At 36.5% G+C, this 23,271-nt stretch overlaps 1 protein-coding gene across 1 annotated transcript in view; it reads right to left on the reverse strand.

Annotated features, from left to right (window-relative positions):
• Positions 1-23,271, reverse strand: part of LOC129230542 (A disintegrin and metalloproteinase with thrombospondin motifs like) — a 60,896-nt gene that overhangs the window by 23,372 nt on the left and 14,253 nt on the right. Inside the window, exons 3-6 of the mRNA XM_054864946.1 lie at positions 16,992-17,209; positions 7,711-7,797; positions 2,586-2,805; positions 1,127-1,317 (exon numbers count right to left, since the gene is read on the reverse strand). Of these exons, the coding sequence (XP_054720921.1) occupies positions 1,127-1,317; positions 2,586-2,805; positions 7,711-7,797; positions 16,992-17,209 (716 nt within the window). The remainder of the gene's footprint in view (positions 1-1,126; positions 1,318-2,585; positions 2,806-7,710; positions 7,798-16,991; positions 17,210-23,271) is intronic.

A 23,271-nucleotide genomic window follows, 5' to 3' on the forward strand; every position in this document is an offset into this window, starting at 1 on the left:
CAAATTACCATAACATATTGGCGGGAAATTTATCATCCATTATTATAAATACAGGCGAACCAAATGACCTTTTAACATTCTACTACGTGCAAAGCTGTGCGGTACCGCTAATGTATTGCATAAAAGTGAGAAACGCTTTGCAGTGTAAACTAGTGTTTAATTAATTAGTAGTAAACATAGAATATAAACAGATAGAAGAAAAAAATTATATCAATAAACATGCAATACAGTACAGTACTGTGTAATTGAACATAAAGTACTAATTAGTCAAAGTTGTACGACCATTTCAAAAAGTCATTCATTCTCTTTGCAACCAAAGACGAAATGAATTTTTTTGGCTGCGAAGTCTCATATTTGTGTACACATAATTGCGAACCTTCGAGGAAAAAAAAACAGGAGATTCCTCCAGAGGTAGATAGATGATTCACCAGCGACTTATATTCGCAACAGAATTATTAAATTATGCTTTTAAATAACATAAATGCTAAATTTAAAGTGAAATGGGGATTTTTTTTTGACAGATTTAAGCTAATTGGTAGCAGCAAGAGAAATGTACTGCAAAGGAGAAACCAAACAATGAGTGAATTTGCTTAACGTTTCGTACATTCTCCAGTCTCTACCAAAAGAGTAGATAAAAAAAATTTAACTGCTAGAATCCGAAAAAAAAATAAAAAAAAAATAAAGAAAAATAAATAAATAAATAAATTAATATATGATGAAAATAAAATGTAAAATAAGTAGGTATAGTTGTTAAAATAACTTCAAACTTTCAAAATAGTTAAAATATTTTAAAGATGCAAAAGGATTGAAATCTGCTGCGATTTTCGGCAAAGCACGTGCTTCGTTGGACATGCAATGTGGAAAGTGAAACTTTTTAATGATTGACTCAAAAAACTGCAAAAACGCGAGAAAATCGCAAAAAAAAAAAAAAAAAAAAAAAAAAAAAAAACGGGAAATCGGGAGGTGGATGCAAAAAACGGGAGTCTCTCGTTAAAACAGTAGAGTAGGCAAGTATGTGTACATGTATTGCATTTTGGCGACGTTCGGATTAGTTCATGTTCAGATTAAAGGGGCTCTACCGTATTTTAAACGACAGAATGTACGTAAATTTTGATATTCCACTCACCCCGTTCCAAAAGCTGACGAAGTACCTTTTTATTTGCCTGCTGCTAAGCCCATGCAAGACAAAACTCCCGTAGTCGACGAGCAACAGAATTTCCGGCCAAACTGAGGCGGGGGTGGCAGCTCGGCGAGGACGCCGACCCCTGTATGAACGACTCTCAGCTCCGAAATGGCCATGGACCCCATCGAGAGGCACTGGAATAAGAAAGAGATGACTGCAGTCAAGAGTGTGAGAATAAACTCACTCGTGGAATACAATCCAGGCAGCACACATAACATTTAAACGTTTCATAAACGTTTTAAAATGGTTGTCCCAACGTTAACAACCGTTTCTCAATGTTTATGAAACGAAGGGATGAACTACCTGGAAGGCAATCGACCAGTTTTATCTCATTCATACTGTGTTCCAAGCACTGATTAAAATTATTGTTTTTACTTTTGTGTTTTAATCAATTATTTTCAAGTATACTATTTAAAGGGCCGTCGACAAATAATATCACGCTTTGAATGAGGGAGGGAGGGAGGGGGGGGGGTTGTGAAAATGTAAGTTTGTTACAAGAGGGAATGAGGGGGTAGCAAGAAGTGTGACATTACACTTTTTTCCAACAATGAACTCATGAAAAATTGTGACATGTGTCAAGGGGAGGGGAGCTTGTTGTTTTGTTCAATGTTAGATATTTAAAAGCACGTTTAGTGAAAATGAAACAAATATCCAGAAATTGGCTTCTGAAAAACAGATGCATTAAAAAAATAAGCATGAAGTAATATAATGATAACACCGATTATTGGTTTATATATATATTTTTCCCTTTCCACATTTTCCCATGTTATTTAGAATATAAAGAACTATTCTGAAATTTTACTTGTGTTTTGGCTCGCGGAAATGATTGTAATATGAGGTGCGGCCCTCGGGTAGAAAAAGGTTGGAGAGTATTGCACTTAGAAAATCCTACTGTTGCTTTGAAGCAACGATAGATTCAAGTTGCTAGAGGAAATCGTGAAGTAAGGAGAGAGTTAGGAGAAAAGAGGAGAGCAGGGGCGTGAACGGGATGGGGAGAAGGAACACCTGTCGGCCCGGGTCCAATTTTGAAGGGGGCCCATTGTAAAATGAGGGGTGAAATATACGGGTATACAGTGTAGTACAGGCCCCGTAAAGTGTCATTTGTGACGGGTCCCAAAATTTCTGTTCACGCCCCTGGAGGAGAGAGGGGAGGTACACCGAACAAATAATATTCAACCAGGTTTAAAATGATATGTGTTTATGTTGCAAAGTAGCATTGGCGAGTTTAGCTCTTCACCTGAGTTGTGACTCAAAAACTTTTCCGAGACAGTAATTTGTCAAATGTTGCAGAACGATTAATAATCATCACTCGTAAAATAAATCACTCTTACGTATCAGAACGCTTGCATCAAGTAACCATCCCACACTCAACATGCATTCACCGAATGATAAACCATCTTACAGAAATCGCTTTGAGAATCGTTTGACCTCTGTCCTCTATAAACGACGTGGGCGTCTCCCCGGGATGCAGTCCTCCCGTAGGGAATGGAAGATCGATTTCTACTCCTCTCGTAGCTCTCGTCTTCATCCAAGAACATCTCGTCATCCACGAATCCATCTTCGGGCACCAGGATGGCCGTAGGCACGGGTTTCACCACCAAGTCATTGCCGATCGTTCCTTCCTGCAAAAGATTCGTGACACATAAGATTATGATCGCATGATTCGATCGCTAATGCTTAATAGCTATATTCTGTTTATATAAGTGTTACCCTTTGATGGGATTTAAATATTAAATAATTGTAATTTGGCTAAATTACTTAAGAGAAGAGGTCACGTTCAAATTTTCTCACAAGCCTAGTTTAACCGTTAGACATATTGCATGTAGTACTGTCTCAGCTTAAGAGCTGTTAACTTACTGCTTGATACCCAAGCTTTGCCTTCAATATAGGCAATTTCCAATCGACGGTCTCTCGCTGGTGAGTTAAATCATGGCCGCACTTAATTCTTATACGCCGTAACAATAGCTGAAACTCATAACAACAAAGAGGGCGCTACAGAAAATCCCTGTTTTCCATTAACGTTGCCACTGACTGGTGAATACACAGGATTAAGTTCAGCGCCTCTTGCGGTCAAAATGGGTGGCATATCAAGTCTCGCATTTTTGGAGAATTTCAAGAGCAGATCATAGTTGCATCGGTTTAACGTAGAAAAGTCATAAACTGTTAAGGCCCGTAAAGGGTCTGCGCCATCTAGTGGGGCCATAGTTAAATTTACTTTAGCTGCCAGTTTGTTGGCATTCTCAGCTTTAATGAGAGAACATCTGCCTCCAGTTCAGGTATTGACTATTCAAAAATAAGGACGAAACTTCAGTCTGTGTATGGCATAACGGGGTGTCCGTATTTTACTCTTGTTACGCCTTATTCCTAGCTTAAGGGTGGTAACTTATTTTTCATGCATGATAGTTAAAATTAATTGTATTGCGTACTCGTACTAAGAACACTAAAATTTATATTGCAACCAATTGCATTGTGTGAATAAGTTAAATATTTCTTCAAGGTCGACGGAGGCTAGTGCATATGTACAAATATCTTGTCTCTTTTTTCTTTCTCCCTCCTTCTCTGAAAATTAAATTAACCTCCAAAACTAACCTAGCATGCAGGGATGCCCACCTAGAGCGGGGGGGGGGGGTGTCATAGCGCAGACTGCGCCATTAAAGTTTTTAGTGGGGGTTGTCTTGAAGGGTATTTTTCCTTTTTTGAGGGGGAAGGCTCTTGCTTTTTTTTGGGGGGGGGGGGACTTTTGCTTTTTTTGGGGGGGGGGATCTTTGCGATATTTAGGGGGTGGGTGCGCCCTTGCTCTTAAGGGGTGGGTACCCCTACTAGCTTGCACTAGTCTTATTGGAATTTTTTTCTGTTATTTATTCTTCAGATACATTTTTTTCTTCTAAATCAACCGTACGAGGCAAAAGAGATAATGTAACCTACTGTGTATTCAGAGATGTCACAAGCTTAGTAAATTCCGGTATCAGCAAAACACTACTTCTCCAATATGCAACACGAATGAGCATCACGTGGAATTTTTTCCAACTTTTTTTTAGTTAAACTAATGAAGAGATTTCTAAAATGGTTGCTAAAATATTCGCAATAAATCGGTTTTATGATGTGAAATGCTGGTATGAATTGCTTCTGGTCGATCGTTTGGATTTAAATTCTATTCGATTGGTCGTAATGGCTTAAAGCCATAAAACTACTACTATTTCCAACCATTATTATTTTCCTATACGTACGTAAATGAAGAATGAAAGCAAAAGAGCTCTTTTTTTCAGATAACTGTTAACACAACACTAACACTATGAGAAAAGTGTTGAAAGTGAAAAAAAAAAAAAAAATTAAGTGAAAAAATTACATCATGCATGCCGTTCCCATCATTTCGAATTTTTCCAGGGGTGGGGGGTGGGGAAGGGTGATGCTGTATAAAATTTTATTAGAAAACAACAAAACCAAGCCCACTTCGAAAATTTAGTAAAATTTTCCTTTTTCCCAACCGGTGGGGGGGGGGGGGAGATATCAATTGACACACCTTGATTTCCTGAATGACGGACATGTAGGCATGGTCTGCTGCATAGAATCATGAGAGACAGAAAGTAGCATTGTGATTAGCCTACTGAAGAATACTTCCTTTTTTCACAAAACTGAAATAGAGAAAACCTTTTTTTCCCAACAAACCTGTTATTTTCTCTCAGCGATTTTTACGCGATTTTTTTTTTTTTTTTGTCGTTGCAAACTCTTTTATAATGTTGTTTTCAACTGACTAAAAAAATTCCAACTTCAGTTCACTTTTAAATTTTTGTGTTTAAACTCTTTTTGAACTTCCCACCCTTTAGTAGAATTTGTAGAACAGAGTAAGCGGTTTTATGCCTGATTTCCACAGTTGTGTACCAAGGGAGGACCAGACATTTTTAAGGGGAAGAATGATTGATTTTTAGTACTTTCCCCTCACAACGTATCCTGAATTCCAGTACAAAGGCTTCAAAAACTCATTCCTTTCTCTAACGTAAAAAGAGGTGGCGTATAACTGCGGTTTTAGGACCTCAATTTGGGGTGGAGAGCAGGGGTGCCCACCCCCTAAATGTTGTAAAGACCTCCCTCCAAATCATGAGCCCCCCCCCAAAGTAAAAAATACCCCTCAAAACAACCCCCTAAAAGTTTCAATGGCGCAGTCTGCGCCATGACCCCCACCCAGGTGGGCACCCCTGGCGCAGGGTGAGCAAAAATGATGGACCTGATTAAAAAAAAAAAACGTATCTATAAAACTATTGCACATATTGCAATAAATGATGCATGAATTTAAAGATAAATATACCATTTTTTCTGAATTAAGTTCAACTACACGAATGTGAAATGTGTGAGCACATTGTGCAAAATGTTCACTTACAAAGGCTCAATGACGGAGCCATTTGTTACACAACAACATCTAACCTGTAATCCAGTTCATTCCACACATTTCAGAACATCACACTGCCAATGGTTCGTAATACTGAGCAAATGCATTCTTTAAATCTTTGTAGTGTTTCCGGCATCGGGAGTGGATAAGTAGTGTCTTTGACATAGCCCCCAAAAAGAAATCGCATGGAATGTGGAACGAACTCGGCAACATATTAGACGCTTGTTGCGTAACAAAAGGGTCACACATCGATCATTTGCAACTTAAAAAAAGCGTTGGTATATTTCTCTTTACATTCATTTATCACTTTTTGTAATGGGTCATTTCACGGAAAACGGTCTGTTTGTCCCACACATGACGCCTCTTATATTTCATTAAAAATAATACTGTAAAATATTAATGAGCAAATTTTTTATGCTTAACAACGTACTAATTTTTATGTGATTTCTTTTTCAAAAAATTTAGTTATTAACTTTACCTTTAAAAATTATTACTTTTTAGCCTACTTTCCCAGAAAAAGTCAGAAAAAGAAAAAAAAAGCATGAAAAAAGGCTTAATGCATCTTAAAAATATCCCGAAAAACAAAAAAAAGTCAAAAATAAATAAAATAATTAAATAAATATCGAAAATTTAAAAATTGGAAAGTAGGGTATTGAGATGGGGGAAAATGTCTGTCGGTCTGTCTGTCTGTCCCCCCTAATAACTTTTGAATGAATAGTCCGATCCGAACAAACTTTTTTTTGTTCGAAAGATCTCGGCAAAGACACCTCATTCCCATGTTTGACTTTTTGATTTGAATTATTTTTTGTTCAATTTTGAACAGTTCAAAAAAACTTAACATTAGCTCCTACGGGGAAATTCAAGACAATTCCGAACTGTGAGGCGAATTTGCTTCAAACAAACTTTGTAGGAAAAAGCTTTTGATGAAAAACTTGTATATAAAATATATTTTTGATTTGAACAATTTCCTGTTCAATTTTGAACAGTTCAAATCCCTTAACATTAGCGCCTACGGGGAAACTGAAAGTCAATGTAGATTTCGTACTTGAAGGCGGATTTACTTCAAACATATTTTGTTGGAAATAGCTCTTGACGCCAAACTCCAGACTCCGACTCCGAGAATTTAGGGGCACCTGACTCCAAATCCGACTCCTGTGCCCGACAATTAATCGGACTCCGACTCCTCGACTTCGACTATGACTTCGTAACTTTGGCAAAAATTTATACACGGACAAATGACTGACTCCGATTCTTGGATATTCGTCGCCGACTCCTTTATCCCAAAATGAGATTCACTCCGACTCCGATGCTATGGTTTTAACTGTGAAATAATTATTGTTGATGTGATTTGTTTTTATTTTAACGCTAAAGATTTTATTTAGGTATTCAGTTTTCGGTGAATAAACTCGAAATCATTTATGTTTCTACATAAAAATATGCGCAGACGATTTTTCTTTCTTTTTTTTTTTTGACAATGAAAAGTATTTCTTTACGTTGACATTTTATTGTTTTTATTTATCTTGGTAAGTGCATTAATTCATTAAAAAAATTATTTTTGGCAACAGGGGGAAAAAAACGATTTTTTTTATGTATTTATTTTAATGAGCTTATTAATTTTAATTATTATTTTTTCGTTTTGAAAGCTGTTGAAGAATTTTTTTTAAATGGAAAAAAGTGTATTAGCTACTTTGTTTAAAAGGTGCTGCTATTTTATTTGTTCGTTTTTTGTTTTTTCTTTCTTTTTTTACGCATCTAATTTTTTTAGATGAGTGAGGAATATTTTATTCCTAGAAAGTAGCTTAAAATATTGGAAAAATATGTTTGAAACAATATGCGATTTTAGCTATTTTTGAGAACATTGATCAGGTACTAGAAAGTAGTATGGGTATACGGGAAAGTAGGCTCGTCTAGTTCTAGACAAAACTTCTTGTTAATGAAATATGTGAACTATCACGTGCGGGACAAAGGGTTGACATTTTCGTGGAATGGCCCTAATACGTGCAGTACATAACTTCGAAAATATAGTTTTTTAAAATGAGATCCATCATTTGTGCTCCACCTTGTCTCCTGTATTTGACTAGAAGGATATATTGTAGCAAATAATAATAATATTCAATTTAACCAAAATCTACAGCCAACTTGCCATTTGTAATTTTCCATCAGCTCCATGGCGTATCGTCACAGCTGCCATTTGCTCCAGGTCATGGTATGTTGTTCCTGGATCATCATCCTGTGGAAGAAAGCAAATCTCAATAACAGTAGGCTAAAAATCTTTTACACCAATCAAAGAGTTTTCTTGGTTAATGTTTCAGGAATGAGAAATAATCCACCTATAGTTAGGACTAAGGCCCCTATATATACGAGCCGACGCATCAGCTTAAGTTCAGCCATTTTGGATCGGAGCGCGTGTTTGAGTGGTTGTCTTTTCTGGCAAGTTTTCGCGTTTGTTGAGTTTTCACTGAGAACAATTATTAGCGGCGTGTGAATTATTTATTAAATAAAATGTTTTTTTTTTTTTTGGTGAATTTGACAAAACGCGAAACTTTTCTCTGGTAATCCTAGCTCCGCAACAATGAAAAATCCGATTCAAAATGGCTAAACTTAAGCTGATGCGCCGGCCTATCTATATAGCGGCTCTATTTAGGACAAACCTAACTTGACTGCGTCATTATGCTGAGATTGTGCATTAAAAATGTGTTTTGAATATGCTCCGTTAAAAAATCTCTATGTATGATATTAATAGAATTTTTTTTGCAATGAGTCACTGTTGGTTGGTGCCACGATTGCCGTCAAAATGGATAGCCTGCTCTGATCGAAGACTGATCGTTGACTGATGATGGTTGACAGCTTCTCCGCGAGATTTCTGTAAAATTAACAGCAAAAAAACTACTGGTATAATCAAAGGAGTGCAGGGGTGCCCACAGGGGGGGACTATGGCGCAAGTTGCGCCATCAAAATTTTTGGGGGGGATTTTTTTCCATAAGGTTTTTTTTATTTAGAACATGAAAATTTTGAATTTTGGAAAGAAAAAATATTTAAACTCATTCAACAAGAAATAAAAGCATTAATAATACTTTTTCCGGGTATTTTTCAGGGCCGTTGCCGTAGCAAGCCCCCCCCTCCCCATTTTTCAGAAGTGTGGCCGCCAATTTCATTTTAGCAATGCAACTAACGAAGAAAAAGGAAAACTCTTCGTTGTTTTAAAAAATAAAAATAGTAATTATAAATGAACAAGTGAAATAATAGTGACAAAGAGTATTTTTTCTTTCAAATTTGAGTTGAAAATGTAATCTTAAAATACAATTTAGGAACATCAATGATTCTCTTTTATCAAGAGTATCTAAGTAAGGGCCGCGGAAATGTACACTTCAAACATTTTTATTAACACAAAAAAAAAAAGTATTCAGTACAGTACACTCTTCACTAGGCCGCAGAGTGCGTATGTCTGCCAAGTCGGAAACTATGGACTCGGCTCGAATTAAAAACATTGTGTATAGAGTAAAATTTGAATGATGGGAGGGAGGACAGACGAACAAATTAACATGTTGCACGCCTTGTCTCTCGGCGGCCCTGGTTATACAAAACCATGGTTCTGCAGTTTAAAAAAAAATACATAAATAAATAGGACAGCCCATAGGATAGGGGTCGCCGAAACATTCCCATATGTATAACCTTTTTTTTTTCTTTTTTTTTTTTTTTTTGATGAAAAATGTTGTCCTGAAAATCATTGCTAAGTGGAGAAAAATGTATTGGTCGCCGAAATAAATTTGAAATAGAGAGATAGTGAAAAAAATAACAGTTAAATGCAAAGAGAGATTCAAATTATTTCAGTATAATGAATACTCATACCACAAGTTCTAAATGTTTGAATGTAAAAATCGTAAGTAAATCAAAGTTTGATCAAGAGATGCAGGTGGCAGATTTAAAATAAAATGAAGTGGTGTAGAGCAGAAAATTACCACATCCGTTCAAAATGTTAAGTCCTTTTTCTAAGGCCGCAAATGCTTGTATTGCAAGAAAACAAAAATATTGTGCGGGAAATTGAAAACTTTATTATGGAAAATCCAAGCAAATAATCGTCTTTGGCAAAGGAAAATTGGAGAAAAAAAATATTACTACAATATGTTGGAGAGTGAGTTTTTAAAACTTAGGTTTTGAAAAAATCCCGGGAAAATGTTCTCAAACCCCATCCCTTACCCTAAAGTCATTAAAGATGGCCTACACCTAAGTATTTAGGACTGCAATTTCAAAAAGCTGTGAGAGTGCTCCAAACGTAACTTCCGAGAAACGCCCTCTCAATTAATCATTCATCATCATTCAAGGTCGAATAAATTTCGTCTTTTGGACTTCAATTTTAAAAAAACTCCCTGAGGTGTCCCGAAACTGTCGTTCTCCAAATATTATCGAAGATCCTCAAAAATTTCATTGTTAAGGCTTCAATTCAGAGAAATTTTCGGGGGAGATCTCCAAAACCTTCTACTCCTCCAACTCTTCTAAAACTGCGGTTTCAACAGATCGAAAGTTTTTCGAGAGAATGCCCCCTCCCCTCTCTATCTCTCGCCAACATCATCGAAAAATGTCTTAAATCTCGCTTTAAGTGCTTCAATTACGAAACATTTCTGGTCTCGAGCCCCTTCAAAACTCCCCCTTCCCCCTTTCATCGAAGGTTGGCTTAAATTACGTTTTCGGAGCTTTAATTTCAAGAAACTGGCGGTGCACTAAATTTTAACAAAAAAAAAAAAAAAAAGTCTACAATCGCGTTTTTCAGGCTTCAAAATTTCAAAAAATTTCGGGGGGGGGGGGGAGCATTACTCTTCCCCTTAATATCACCATAGATCATCTCAAACCACATTTTTCAAACGAAAATTTTCAGATTTTTCCCGGGGGAGAGCCCCCAGACCCCTCTTTACATATCACAATCACAAATAGTTCACAATTGGGAATGCGTGCTTGAAGTTTGCATTTTGAAAAATCATAGAACGATGACCGAGTCTCCTCCTCCCTTAACATCACCATAGGTCGTCTAAAACTGTTTTTCAACTAACAATCTCGAAAATTCCCGGGGGTGAGCCCCAGACCCCCTCTTCTGAACATAATTAAATATAACGTACGATTGTGTTGAGAATTTAAATTTGGAAACATTATCGGGAGAGGCTATCCTGGACCTTCCCTCCCCCTTCCTCCCAAACTTAAAATATAGTCTAAAACTGCGTTTTTATGTCTTCAATTTCGAAATAATGCAAGAAGGTAGCCCTCCGACACCTCCTAATTCTGACTGAATATTATCCTTACGGTTAAATTTATATTGCTAGTACTAAATTCTAGTAATATAACTATCCCTGCTAAACCAGAAGCTAAATCTTCTCTCTCTGCATATTGGAACATGCGTTTGAAACAATTAACGGGCCGCCAAAACCCTACCTCCCTCCCCTCCCAGTTTTTTTTTTGACCTAGCGACGGCTCTGGTACTCTTTCCAAAATTTAATGACCGTGTCTCTTTTTCAATGAAGGGAACATCATAGACGCCATGGAGTTAGTGTCCGTTTCAAAGCTGGATCAGACAATTTGATTTCTTTTCAGTTTTTTATAAATTTTCCAGAAGTAGCTCAATTCTGCATGATGAATGCGTGTGTAAAAATGATGAGAGAGAGAGAGGTTAAAAATGTTTAATTGTTTGTAACAATTCAGACCAGTATGCTCTAGTCTTCCATTAATTCATTTGCACCTCGACAATCGTTAAGAATTAGTTTTGAAGTTTGCGAATAACATATTTTTTATCCCTCCAATTTGACAATATATTTTCTTCGTTAAAGAGCTTAAGCTTGAAGAATTTTTCTCATTTCACTTTACTCCCTTCTTCTCTACCATTTTTAAACTCATTGTTTCAATTTATCAGTAGATGATTTTTATTAAAACTTTCAGTGATGTTGGTTTTTGCTGATGGAGGTAGAACAGTCTACTCTTAAGGTGTTTAAATTATGTTTCGTAACTCATATTTACTTTCTTCTATATCTGATATGTGTAGAAGAATATTTGATTCATTAAAATTCTCGAGTTCTGATTTTCGATGTGTGCTAAATAGCTGAATCAATTTTTAAGGATTTCCGAAACATATCTGTCACGGTGTGTCTGATCCATCTTTTTTGGATATGCAACTTTAATTTTGGAAAACTTCCAGGAGAGCGCCCCACACTGTAGCGCCAGAATAACACCCTCTTTATCATCAAGAGTCATCTAAAACTGCGTTTGTCGAACTGCAATTTTGAAAAATTTATAGGAGGGGGGCTCCCTCCTATAAATTTTTCAAAATTGCAGTTCGACAAACGCAGTTTTAGATGACTCTTGATGATAAAGAGGGTGTTATTCTGGCGCTACAGTGTGGGGCGCTCTCCTGGAAGTTTTCCAAAATTAAAGTTGCATATCCAAAAAAGATGGATCAGACACACCGTGACAGATATGTTTCGGAAATCCTTAAAAATTGATTCAGCTATTTAGCACACATCGAAAATCAGAACTCGAGAATTTTAATGAATCAAATATTCTTCTACACATATCAGATATAGAAGAAAGTAAATATGAGTTACGAAACATAATTTAAACACCTTAAGAGTAGACTGTTCTACCTCCATCAGCAAAAACCAACATCACTGAAAGTTTTGGGTTGGGGGAGCCCCTGAATTGCCTCCTCTTTCCTAAACATGATCAAAGACAAGCCTAGAATTGCGTTATTGGAGTATCAATTTCAAAAAATTGCCGAGAGAATGGTGCCGAAATTCACCTTCCACTAACATTATCCAGATCTATCAAAACTGCGTTCTTAAAGCTACAAGTTCGAAAATTTAAGAGGAGCGCCTCTCTCCCTCCCCCCCCCCCCCACTCTCGTCAACATTATTAAAAAATTGTGTTAAATTTGGTTTTCAGGGCTTCAATTTCGAGAAAATTCCGGGAGAGCTTCCGAAAACTCGTTTTCTTAACGTCACAAAGGTCGGCTACAATTGCGATTTTAGAGCTTCAATTTCAGAAAACTGCTTTTCCCCCAACCATAGGTAGCGTTTTTAAGACTTTAATTTTGAAAATTTTCCTGGGGCAAGCCCTAGGATCTCTTCTTTCCCTAACATTACCACAGATAGTCTAAAACTGTGTTTTTAGAACTACAATTTTGAAAACAAAGGAAAAGCCCACTTTCACACAACATTATACTATCTACAATTGCGCTTTAAAAGTTTCAATACTGAAAAATTACCGGGAAGGGCACACCAAACCTTTTATCCCCCAAACATCACCAGAGATCGTCTAAAACTGTGGCTTTAAAACTACTATATTGAAACTTTTCCAGAGGAGAAACACCCGAACCCCTTATCAAAGTGACGATAAAATAAGATTCATATTTTATAGATTCATATTGTATACATCTAGGAATGACTCCATCACAAGCAAGAAAATTGAATCCACTCTTCCTGTAATTGTTCATACGTTTGAAAAAAAAAAAAAGTGTAGCAAAATTCAGGGGTACCCAAAACTTGTTTACTCACGGTGCACGTTGTAAAATTTGGAAGGCAAGGCAGGTCAACAATCCAACAATATTTCAGTTTAAATGCTATTTGTTAGCGCTACCCCCCCTCCCCCCCTGGTTTAACTGGAAATTAAACACTCCAAAAACTGCTATATTTAACCCGATTCGAAAGCGAGAAAATTTTTGGGGGGGGAACTTGCGCCATTGAGCTTGGGGGGGATGGGCACCCCTGAAGGAGTGTTCTATAAGTGCTGAAAAAAGTGTACTGTAAGTGTACTACAAAGAGGAGAAATGTGTTCAGTTCTCAAAAAATATTCCCAAAGGAACCCCCAAAAGAGTTTAAAAAGTGTGCTGAACCGAATAAGTTTTCTGAATAGTGTTCTCAGAAATGTTTCGAAAACGACTCCAAAACGTGTTCTTCAAAGTGATCTAAAAAAGGGGAAAAGAGCACGTGTTCAAAAAGTAACTGAAAATTTGCAGTGACTTTGATTTGACATAGTATTGCGTATTTCAACTTGCCATTGGGTTGATCCGAAATTCACCAAAAAATGTTCGGATTTAACTCTTGTATTTTAGTCAAATAGATAGGAATAAGAAAAAAAAATATTTATGAAGACAAGCTATTTCTGCCATGCTAAGCACAAAAGATGTATCTGCACTTTTTATCAAAATTGATTTACGGTCACCAGGTGATCCTTTGTCACATATTTTACCTAAATAGAATGTTTTATGGTGGTTTGTGAATGGGGAAACATTTGGGCAAAAATTCTGAAAAAGTTGCATCTGTATCAAATACACAACTTTAAACGGCAATTTCTCATTTTGAACTCAGTTGCAGGTACGACTTTTGCATTTAGCACGGGTGATCACGTTTATCATTCTTGTTGTTCTAGAAAAATAAAATGAAGTATGCAATATCAATATCGCCCCAGAGTTTTGAGTATCTATCACTTTGTGGTTTACCAGTTTAATAGAACTTTAAGGACAGTTTCACAAATTTCTTCCATAGAAGTAAAGTTTGCACACGAGGTACCGTTGGAGCTTTTTAGGAAGGATCATGGTTTACCTAAGCAATGAAATCTCAATGGGGAGGAGAGGATTGTGGCGTGGGAAAGAGAGACAGTCGTAAATCACCTTGTTCAAAATTCTTGAGTGCGTGGCTATTCCTTTGGAACCACTGTGATAGCAAACTGTAAAGGAACAACAATAAGCTTTTCCAAAAATTGCCAGATGTAGCTATATCTCCTAGTGCCATTCAACTCATTTTATCCAATGCAAATTGCAAGAAAGCACAACCTTCCAAATGATAATGATTAATATCACAACACAAGGACAGATAAGTTCAGACAGCAAGTGGAGGTCATGCTGAATTGGCATCCAATAGGTTTTCTAGATTCGATTACGCGAACCGTAAACGATCGATGACTCCAGGTTAGTTTGCCTGTCGCTGAGCAGAGTTTCACTGTCGTTTGCATTAGTCAAATGACGACTTTGCAGACGGTTAATGATTTTGCTGACATGTTTGCTACAACGGGGAAGAATGAAATAATGGTGAATAAGTTACAAGACAATGTAATTAAGAATGTCTGTTGAAGTAAAAAATCTCTGAGAGTTACTTGCTCATCGTCTAACATGATATATGGATGCTTCACTTGCCAAATCGATTAACTCCACAAAACAAAAAAGTAGAGAAAAGTGATGAAAAAGATGGTGTTATCCATAGGAGTTAATAGTACCTCGAGTTACATTTTCTGCCATCACATGGTCAGAAATATACTGAACCAAAATTTTAATATAAATTCACATGCTAAGCATTGATTAAGCACTATTAAAGCAGAAATGATGATTTTTTAAAAAATCATCAGTTAATAGATATGGCAACTAAGGCATCCATATCTTCATTTCGCATTCGAGCCCCCTTAGCCATGTGGAATGAATGTCTGCAGACTGAAGTTCATTTTGTATTATCCCCTTCAGACGTGTACCCTTCAGACACGGCACAATACCATAGCAAATCTATGCACAGACAAGGTGCAGTAAGGACGGATACAAGGGCGGGGTGATCGCCCCATTCCCCCCTTGAGGGACCCTGCATCGGCAATTTTTCCAAATTGAAGTTCTAAAACGGAACTGTAGACCATCTTTGACGCCAATAAGGGGGAAAAAATGGAGTTCTAATCTCTCTCCTAGAAACTTTTTCGGAATTGAGGTTTCAAAAAAGGCTATTTTAGATCTTTGATGATGTTAGGCGAAAAGATTTGGGGGCCTTCTGCCAGGTATTTTGCGAAATATCAATCCTTTGACGCTATTGTAAGCTTTTCAGGTAGTTAAGGAAAGAAATCCGCTCAGTGACTTTCCTTCAATAATTTTTCGAAACTAAAATTCTAAAAAAAAAAAAAAAAAAAATGCTAACACAACTCAGTGATCGGATCTTTCACAATCCACTTATTAAGACCAAACATTCTCCCAAAGATTGTATTAAGGGTAAAATCGGACAAACTACGTGTTTGGTGGAGAGAGAAACAATTCGCATAAATACCCTCACTTGAAAAAACTTTGATTTTCACGAAATATTACAATACAGCTCCGTGTCTTAAAGGGTTGAAACCGTGTCTTAAAGCGCCCTTAAATAGTAAGCGTTACATTTCTGCATTTACCGTGTCTTTGAAGTTTTAAATTATGTGTCATCATAATTGAAAATTATGTTGAGTTTGGTTTTCAGTGTACTACTCCTTGTCTACTAATTTGAGAACGAAAGTGTCGGTCTTGTTATATTTCAATGCTCGCGCAAGACGATTTGGAACTCATCAATGGTAATTGAGAATTTCTATGTAATTCCATACATTCCAATCTGTTGTGAATATTATACAGGAAAAGGAGGTGTCATAAAGCCAGGTGACAACAAGTGCATAAAATTTAACCAACGTAATCAATTCGTACTAAAGGTAAAAGGGTTCCTTTTCAAGTAAACCCTTGTGTCATTTCAATAAATTTAATTTTTTTTCTTTTTTCTTTTTGCATCTGTTAGAGAGACATTACACTCATAGACACCACAGAAAATTTTGTTCAGATCAATCGTATATAACAGCTATAGGTTTTACGGCTGAATAAAATTTAACCAGTGCGATTGAAAGGCCACGGAGAAGGATGATCATAGTCCACCATGCTCAAATTTCTCTCATAACGTTTTTGAACTTGAAATCTCGAATCGTTTCCAAATTAGCCTCATTCCTCCTGTTAAAACTCACTCACAATGATGATTCTTTCCTGAATAATATTTGTCTTGAATACTGTCTGTAATAATCTATGTGTTCCCATAGGTTAACCAGAGTTTTTTTAATAGAAAAATGGACTTTGATCGTTCTTCCCCGTAGCCCTTCAATTAATTTGAATCTCAGGTAAGGTTTCATTTTAAGTAAGACATTCTGTAATTTCAGTTTTGTTTATTTTGTTATCTGTTTGATTCTTTTATACTGTTAGCGAAAACATTATACTCTTAGATACTCATAGAAATATTTATTCAGATGAAATTAAATAACAGCTACAGAATGACACGTTTCAAGGATGAATAAAATTTTACCAACGGAGTTAATTTTAGTCACAGGTAAGTTTTCCATTTCAAGTAAACCATTTCGTAATTTTGATAAGTTTATTTCGTTTTCTGTTTGATTATATTCTACTATTAGCGAATACACAACACCCACAGATCCCACTGAAAGTTTTATTCAGATGAATCGTACTAATAGCTATATAATGACATGTTTCAGGACTGAATACAAGTCAGTTGCAACTGAAAATATACGTAAGTATTATCATCTTGCCTCTTGCGCAGTCCGAAATTTCTGCGCCATCATATCTAAAATTGTCACATGAGTTCAGTGATCTTCAAAACATGAGCCTTTAAGTCTTACCTCCTGCTGCGGCATCTCTTTGTACTGGATTCCATTCCTAGTGCTTTCAGCCAAATACATCTTCATAGACTTTAGTCTGTCGTCAAACTCGTCATTGCGCTGCAGATGAAGCTGGACATCCCTCCCAAAGGCAGAAAGGTGCACGTGCCGCACTTCTTCGTCTGTTGGAGCACTGCGCTTCGTTAGTGTTCTCACATGTATTAGTTCATATTGTGGCACTGGAAAAAAAGTGAAGTTTGATTAATTAAGGAATATTGCGGCTTATGCTTATCAAGAAAACTAAATTGCTCGATGTATAACATCATAAAACAAATTCAATACCAGGTAATTTGTTCTAGATAACCAAGAGTCTTCTTTGGCTACCATAAAAGTGGTTTTAAGTTTTGGTGGGGCCTGAAGACTGCTCAGTTTTTTTAGTCCAGACAGAGAGCCGGCAAAGCTCAGCTCCATCCCTTTCAGTAGGGATCGATTTGTAATGGGAACGTGAACGGGTTGACATGAAGGGTGCATTACTTTTAGAAGGTATCTGTAAAAGTAGATTTACATCCGAAGTCCCCTGCACCCCTTGAAACATCACGAGGTAACTTCTGGTGCACGTTAACTCGTTGAGGCCCTTGAGCTATATTAGTTTAATTTTTATTTTGAAACTTAAAGTTTTTGCCTCGAAACACACGCATTTGACTCAACTTTAGTTAGAAATTCCATTAATGTGCTTTTTCCCAAAAAATAAGCGGTGAGAGCACTAGGAGGGCATTTTGTCAGTTTGTCACCAGGCCCACTCTACTCCATAACCCCATCAAATATTTAAAACCAAACATCTACTCCGAGCCGTCCCCCCCTCCCCCAAGAGCCAGGTCTCTAGTTTCTGATTAGACGGACATGATTCCTTGACGATTAGTTTTTAAAATCGAGCTAGTATATTGCAAATGGTATATTGCAAATCGGTATACTGCAAATTCGTATATTGCAAATACCTAAGAACAACTTTCTTCGTAAAATAAAAAAATGATCTTACGGAGAAAACGAAATTCATCTACTAAAAAAGTGAATTTTTCAAATGGTGATAAGTAGTAGATTAGTTTCCACTGAAGAAACAAAAGAATGCACAGCTATATTGGAGACATGAAGTCTTATTTAGAAATCCTTTAGGAATCCAGAGCAATGACAAGGTGCAAGTAAAACAAAGGGAAAACAATTGTTAAGAAACTGACCGGCAGAAATGAAGAAACTATTCACAATGGAAATGGATTGGGCGATTTACTTGGAGAGAATGTGATGACAAAATTGGTGGTAGATGCATTGATTGTGATCGGAATGACTAAAAATATTTCGGTAACCGTACCTTTTGTACCTTTTAAACCGTACCGTTACCTTTTAATTGTTTCATTTCATATTAATTACTGCTGAAGGTCAAACCTACAATAACAGGTATGCAAAATTTGTTCTACATTAGAAGCATTCAATTTCAAGCTGGATTAAAAATCTTCCAAATAATCTAGCGAATGCGTATATTTTTCTACAAAATTATAACTCACTTACAGAACACTAGTTTACTAAAAGAAAATCTGCTCCATAAAAAGTAGGGCAAGCCCTTGCACCAATTTAAAGTCACAATAGAAAGTTTTGTTACTAATTAGCTGAAGCTTTAGTACATTTCAGGGAATTGAAATATTATCATGTGTTACTTATTCCACTTCAGTTTGTATAGTCTCATGTCACTAAAATTCACTTTAAAACTTTAATTTTGTAGTTACTTTATTGAATACTAGCCGCCTGCGGCGACCAGCTGGTCCGCCTTTTTACGCCATTCGCCTTTTTACGCCAGGGGAGCCGCCTTCGGCGGCTGCTTAAATAAATTTCGTGGCGGTGTCAATCAATCTATATCTATCCATATCATTAATAATTTGAATAAAATATTTTCTAGATCTGTCTCCAGTTTCGTCGTTTGGAATATTTCTAAAGGAGGGGGAGGGGAGACACAAACGACGTACTCTTCATGCAAATTTGGTCGAAAAATAACAAAATGCACTTCCACTTTTATGTGAAAGCATTGTTTTTTCAAAGTCATGGTGTATGTGGGGGAGGGAGGGGGGCATTGACATCCAATGTGCAAGCAGCCACCTACGGCGGCTGTTTGGCTAACTTGTCATTTACCTTTTTACTTCAAGTTTGCCGCCTTCGGCGGTTGTTTAAATAAATTTGGCAGCAGTATTAATCAATCCATCTCTATCTTTTTTTGTGCCATTCACATTTTTACGCCAAGATTGCCGCCTTTGGCGGCTATCTACCTTTACAATCTATCTCTACAATTTCTTATCCATCTCTATTTATTTTGACCTCCTCACCCATTTCCTAATAAAAACAAAGAACACTCAAAAAAAACGCTTTTTTTATTTAAGTAGAGCAAAAAAAAAAAAAAAAAAGCTCAAATTCCCCGTAGTGTGCAAAAAGTAGCGTTTGACAAAGATAAAAAAAATCTCGCTCTTTTTATTGAATTAATGCGCACAACTATGAAATGTAACGTAATATAGATACAGCGGAAGGTTCAGCTTGGGGGGAGGGGATGGAAAAAGAAATAAATGCAATCCCTAAATAAAACAAAAAAAAAAAAAGGAAAGAAAAAAAGCAAGCGCTGCCGAAAAAACACGTGGTCATCACGTCAGAAAATGTAGAAGTAAGCTATATAGTAAAAAAAAAAAAATATTAACATTGCTTGCGATTAAGATTCCATCGTAAATATCGAATCGAAACCCAAGTAGTGACGTCACAGGCATAAAAGATTGAAGAACGCTTTTTTCGACTGATGCGTGAAAGGACATAATGTGTTCAGCATTAAAAAAATGGTAAAAAAAACCTATTGCGTATTTTTAAGAACTTTTTTCTTCTGAAGAGGGCGAAATGTTTTTACTATTACCAACTTAAATTTCAGAAATGAGGCTTTGATACTTCTCGCAGGATGATATTAGAAAAAAATAAAACCCAGAAAAACATGCAAATTAAAGGTTTTTTCAAAAATTCATAAAAAATACAAAAATTGCTCTATCTTCAAAATTTTTTTGTTCATCATATTTAAAATTAAATTTCCGACACTATAGTACCAAAAATATTTGTCTGGCGCGATTGGTTCGGGGTCTGTGAGGTTAAAAGTACTAAAAAGTGCTAAAAATCACATAAAACATTAAATAACTTTTTTTCTAATTAAAATATCAAAAATCGAAGCCCGAGGTGCACAACTTCAGCAAAAACTACACCTGTATACCAAATTTCATCCTCCTAGGCCTTACCGTTTTCCCGGGATGCGCGCCACACACACACACACACACACACAGACATCTTATTTTATTATATGTATAGATGCAGGGTGTTTATTATCAAAGTTTCAATTCCAAAACGTTCTGCTTTAAAAACTACTGGACTGAATGACTTAACCCGGGAGAACTCGCTCGAGGTCCTGAGTGACCCCTCGTCTCTTAAAATTTGTATAGGTTATTTTCAAAGGCATGTCTGCACCTCTATAAAATTTCATTCAAGTCGGAGATGCTCGGGTGGAAACGACCTGGTCATTTGACATGGAATGACTCAATCATGTTTAGTTTTTGACGCACATTTGTTAGCTGTTTCCTGCCATAGCCTGCGCCACTCAGCTTAAATTATAGCGAACCTTTCTTACCTTCTGTGATGTGCTTATGCAGAAATATTTGGGCCTTTACACTATGACGTAGGTCTGACGCTAACAGGCTCTTGCTCTATAAAGCATTACTTGTTACATCAAGCTACACTCTTTTAACTGTCTTCGCTTTTTTCATTGAAGTGGTAGAAAACGCTTGGAATCTATTGTATCTTTTTGGCCAACGACATTTCCGTGTCTATCGATGAATTGTGGAACTATTTTTCTACACCTAACAAATTCTCAGGGTCTCACGATTGTTCTAGTGAGATATCAAGTCATTATCCAGCCGTTCTAAAAGCAAAGCGTTTTGAAATCGAAAATTACATAATGATCATCCCGTACATCGATTCAATATTGCCTATGTCTTTCCATGAGGTGATTTTTAAATAAGTCAGAAAATGTTCAGTGATACTACATGAATTAGTACTTATTTTCAGAAGCTGTCATTCTGCTGTCTGCTGTTTTAATAATTGTTGGATTTTATAAATCTGCTTACTGGAAAGCATATTTCATTTCGATAGATTATCAGAGATCCATTGTTACCAAATACAGTTTTCCACATAAACGCCCGAACTGCATGTTTATTTCAGAGTGAGTTTCGAAATTCTTCTTTATTGAATGCCGTTTTCTTAGCAGTTTAGTATCATCCTATATTTAACCGGATATATCATTTCAAGGTCACATTCGTTGTCGCAGCCGCTCTCAACACCAATGGGATACTCCCAAATATTCTCGGCAGGTCTCAAACGCTCGAAATGTGTTACTTGGGGCTCGAAATTTTGAAAGATGAAGTAATTCATATAACAATAGAATTAATCACCGTAGAAAAAAATTTCACACACTCAGGAAACCTCTCCCTCTTTCATGTTATTTCTGCCCTTTAAACACGCCTAGAAGTTTGGCTGTGTGTGAACCTGGTGTTGAAACAGCCTGTAAAAATAAAAATTTAATTTCAATTGTTAATTGTTTATCAAATGTGCAGACAATACCGATTTTAGAACACATTTGATTGTTCTTCCTCTCCTATTAAAAACTCAGCTAGCTATGCTACACCGCGACCCCGTGCGTAGGCGTAAAAGCCTTCATTTTTTTTTTAAATGATCAGCACACATGTATCTTATGGCATATGCTAAAAACAAACAATGCGATTTTGTGATTGACAGAACCAAACAAAAAATGCTAAACCATTCCCTCAAAAATGCAAAATATTTCCTCCTCGATGATAATATTTCACCCAACGTTGAATCTACATGACCTAAATTGAGCATGTAAGACTTCACCACAGATCAAAGCCTTCCATCATTTTTTCAACCTGCTATCATTTGGATGCGAGGAAGACACATATACCGGAAAAAGCAAGCAACAATTTAAATCTTTTATTGGCTGTAACGCCTCTTTTTAGCCCTTGACCTCCGCAAGAGAACAAATGGCAAGTCTTGGGACCTTGGCTTTCGGGTTAAGGAATCTTATTCAGTGGCTGTATGCTAATCACTGGGTGGAGAAATCTTGTTTATTCATAAGATGAGTTGTCAGCTTCCTTCACTTCCCCTTTTTATAATAACAGATGCGGAGAATTGACCGCGAATTTGTTTTCAATTGCTGGGTGTTTATAATCACATGTTGTATCTTCTTGCGACGAAATTAGTTGGTGTTTATGGCGACTCATCTTCTTGTTCAAGGAATTTCTCAAGGCGTTTGCGGTAAAATTGGTAGTTTGTTTTGACGGGCGTTTACGATAGTTCTTCTATTGAAGTAGTTTCATTGAGATAATGCATTATGTAAAAAATTTTTAAACATTGACGCAACTTTTTCAAACATTCTGCATTATATTAAGATAATAATTTCTCCTTGACAGGTATGTACCGAGATCTGTTTAGAATTAATAAATAGTTTGCATCGGGTACATGAAGAAAGTTGAAAGAGAGTTCTTTTTTTACAGAATTTTTTAGTACTGTCTGAAATTTTTGCGTTGTCAACTAGATGCGACGTAAAATATGGCGCCTCCGCGCGGTGTGCCCCGGTTTGACTTAATGATCTACAGTAGAAGCAGGAATTTTTGGCGTATTTTTTTTTTTTTTTTGCACATTTCCGCTGTGGCAACTATAGATCCAATCATCCAATGGCGGAATTTTTTCCGAGATTCATTCAGTGCAACTCAAAGAAGAACAGGTGTTTCTGCCTTTAAGCTTGCTACAGGTCATAAGTGTTTGAACATCTTTAAGAGTTGGTACCCTTGATAATCACAACGGCATTATATGTGCTGAGGAAGTTTTATTGGATAAAAAACGCTACTACTGTGCCTCACATTGTCTGGAAACTGTATTGTGTTCTAGCAGGTACTACTAGTATGCCAGAGATCTGATGAGAACCAATAGATATTAGCCAATCTGATGCAGGTACTAGTATATCAGAGTTCTGATGAGAGTCAATAGACAAGATGATTCTTGTTATCGTTGACTTTGTATTGCAACAAGGGCCAATATGCGATCTTTTTAATTTTCTTTTGTTATGTTTTTATGGCATACATTGACCAATGAATTCATGTCTCAGAGCTATTGCTTTAATTAAAAAAAACAAAAACTAATGTGTATAATTCTTCTGTTTGAAAAA

The sequence above is a fragment of the Uloborus diversus genome, chromosome 9 (genome assembly GCF_026930045.1).
Source record: "Uloborus diversus isolate 005 chromosome 9, Udiv.v.3.1, whole genome shotgun sequence".
NCBI classification, from domain to species: domain Eukaryota; kingdom Metazoa; phylum Arthropoda; class Arachnida; order Araneae; family Uloboridae; genus Uloborus; species Uloborus diversus.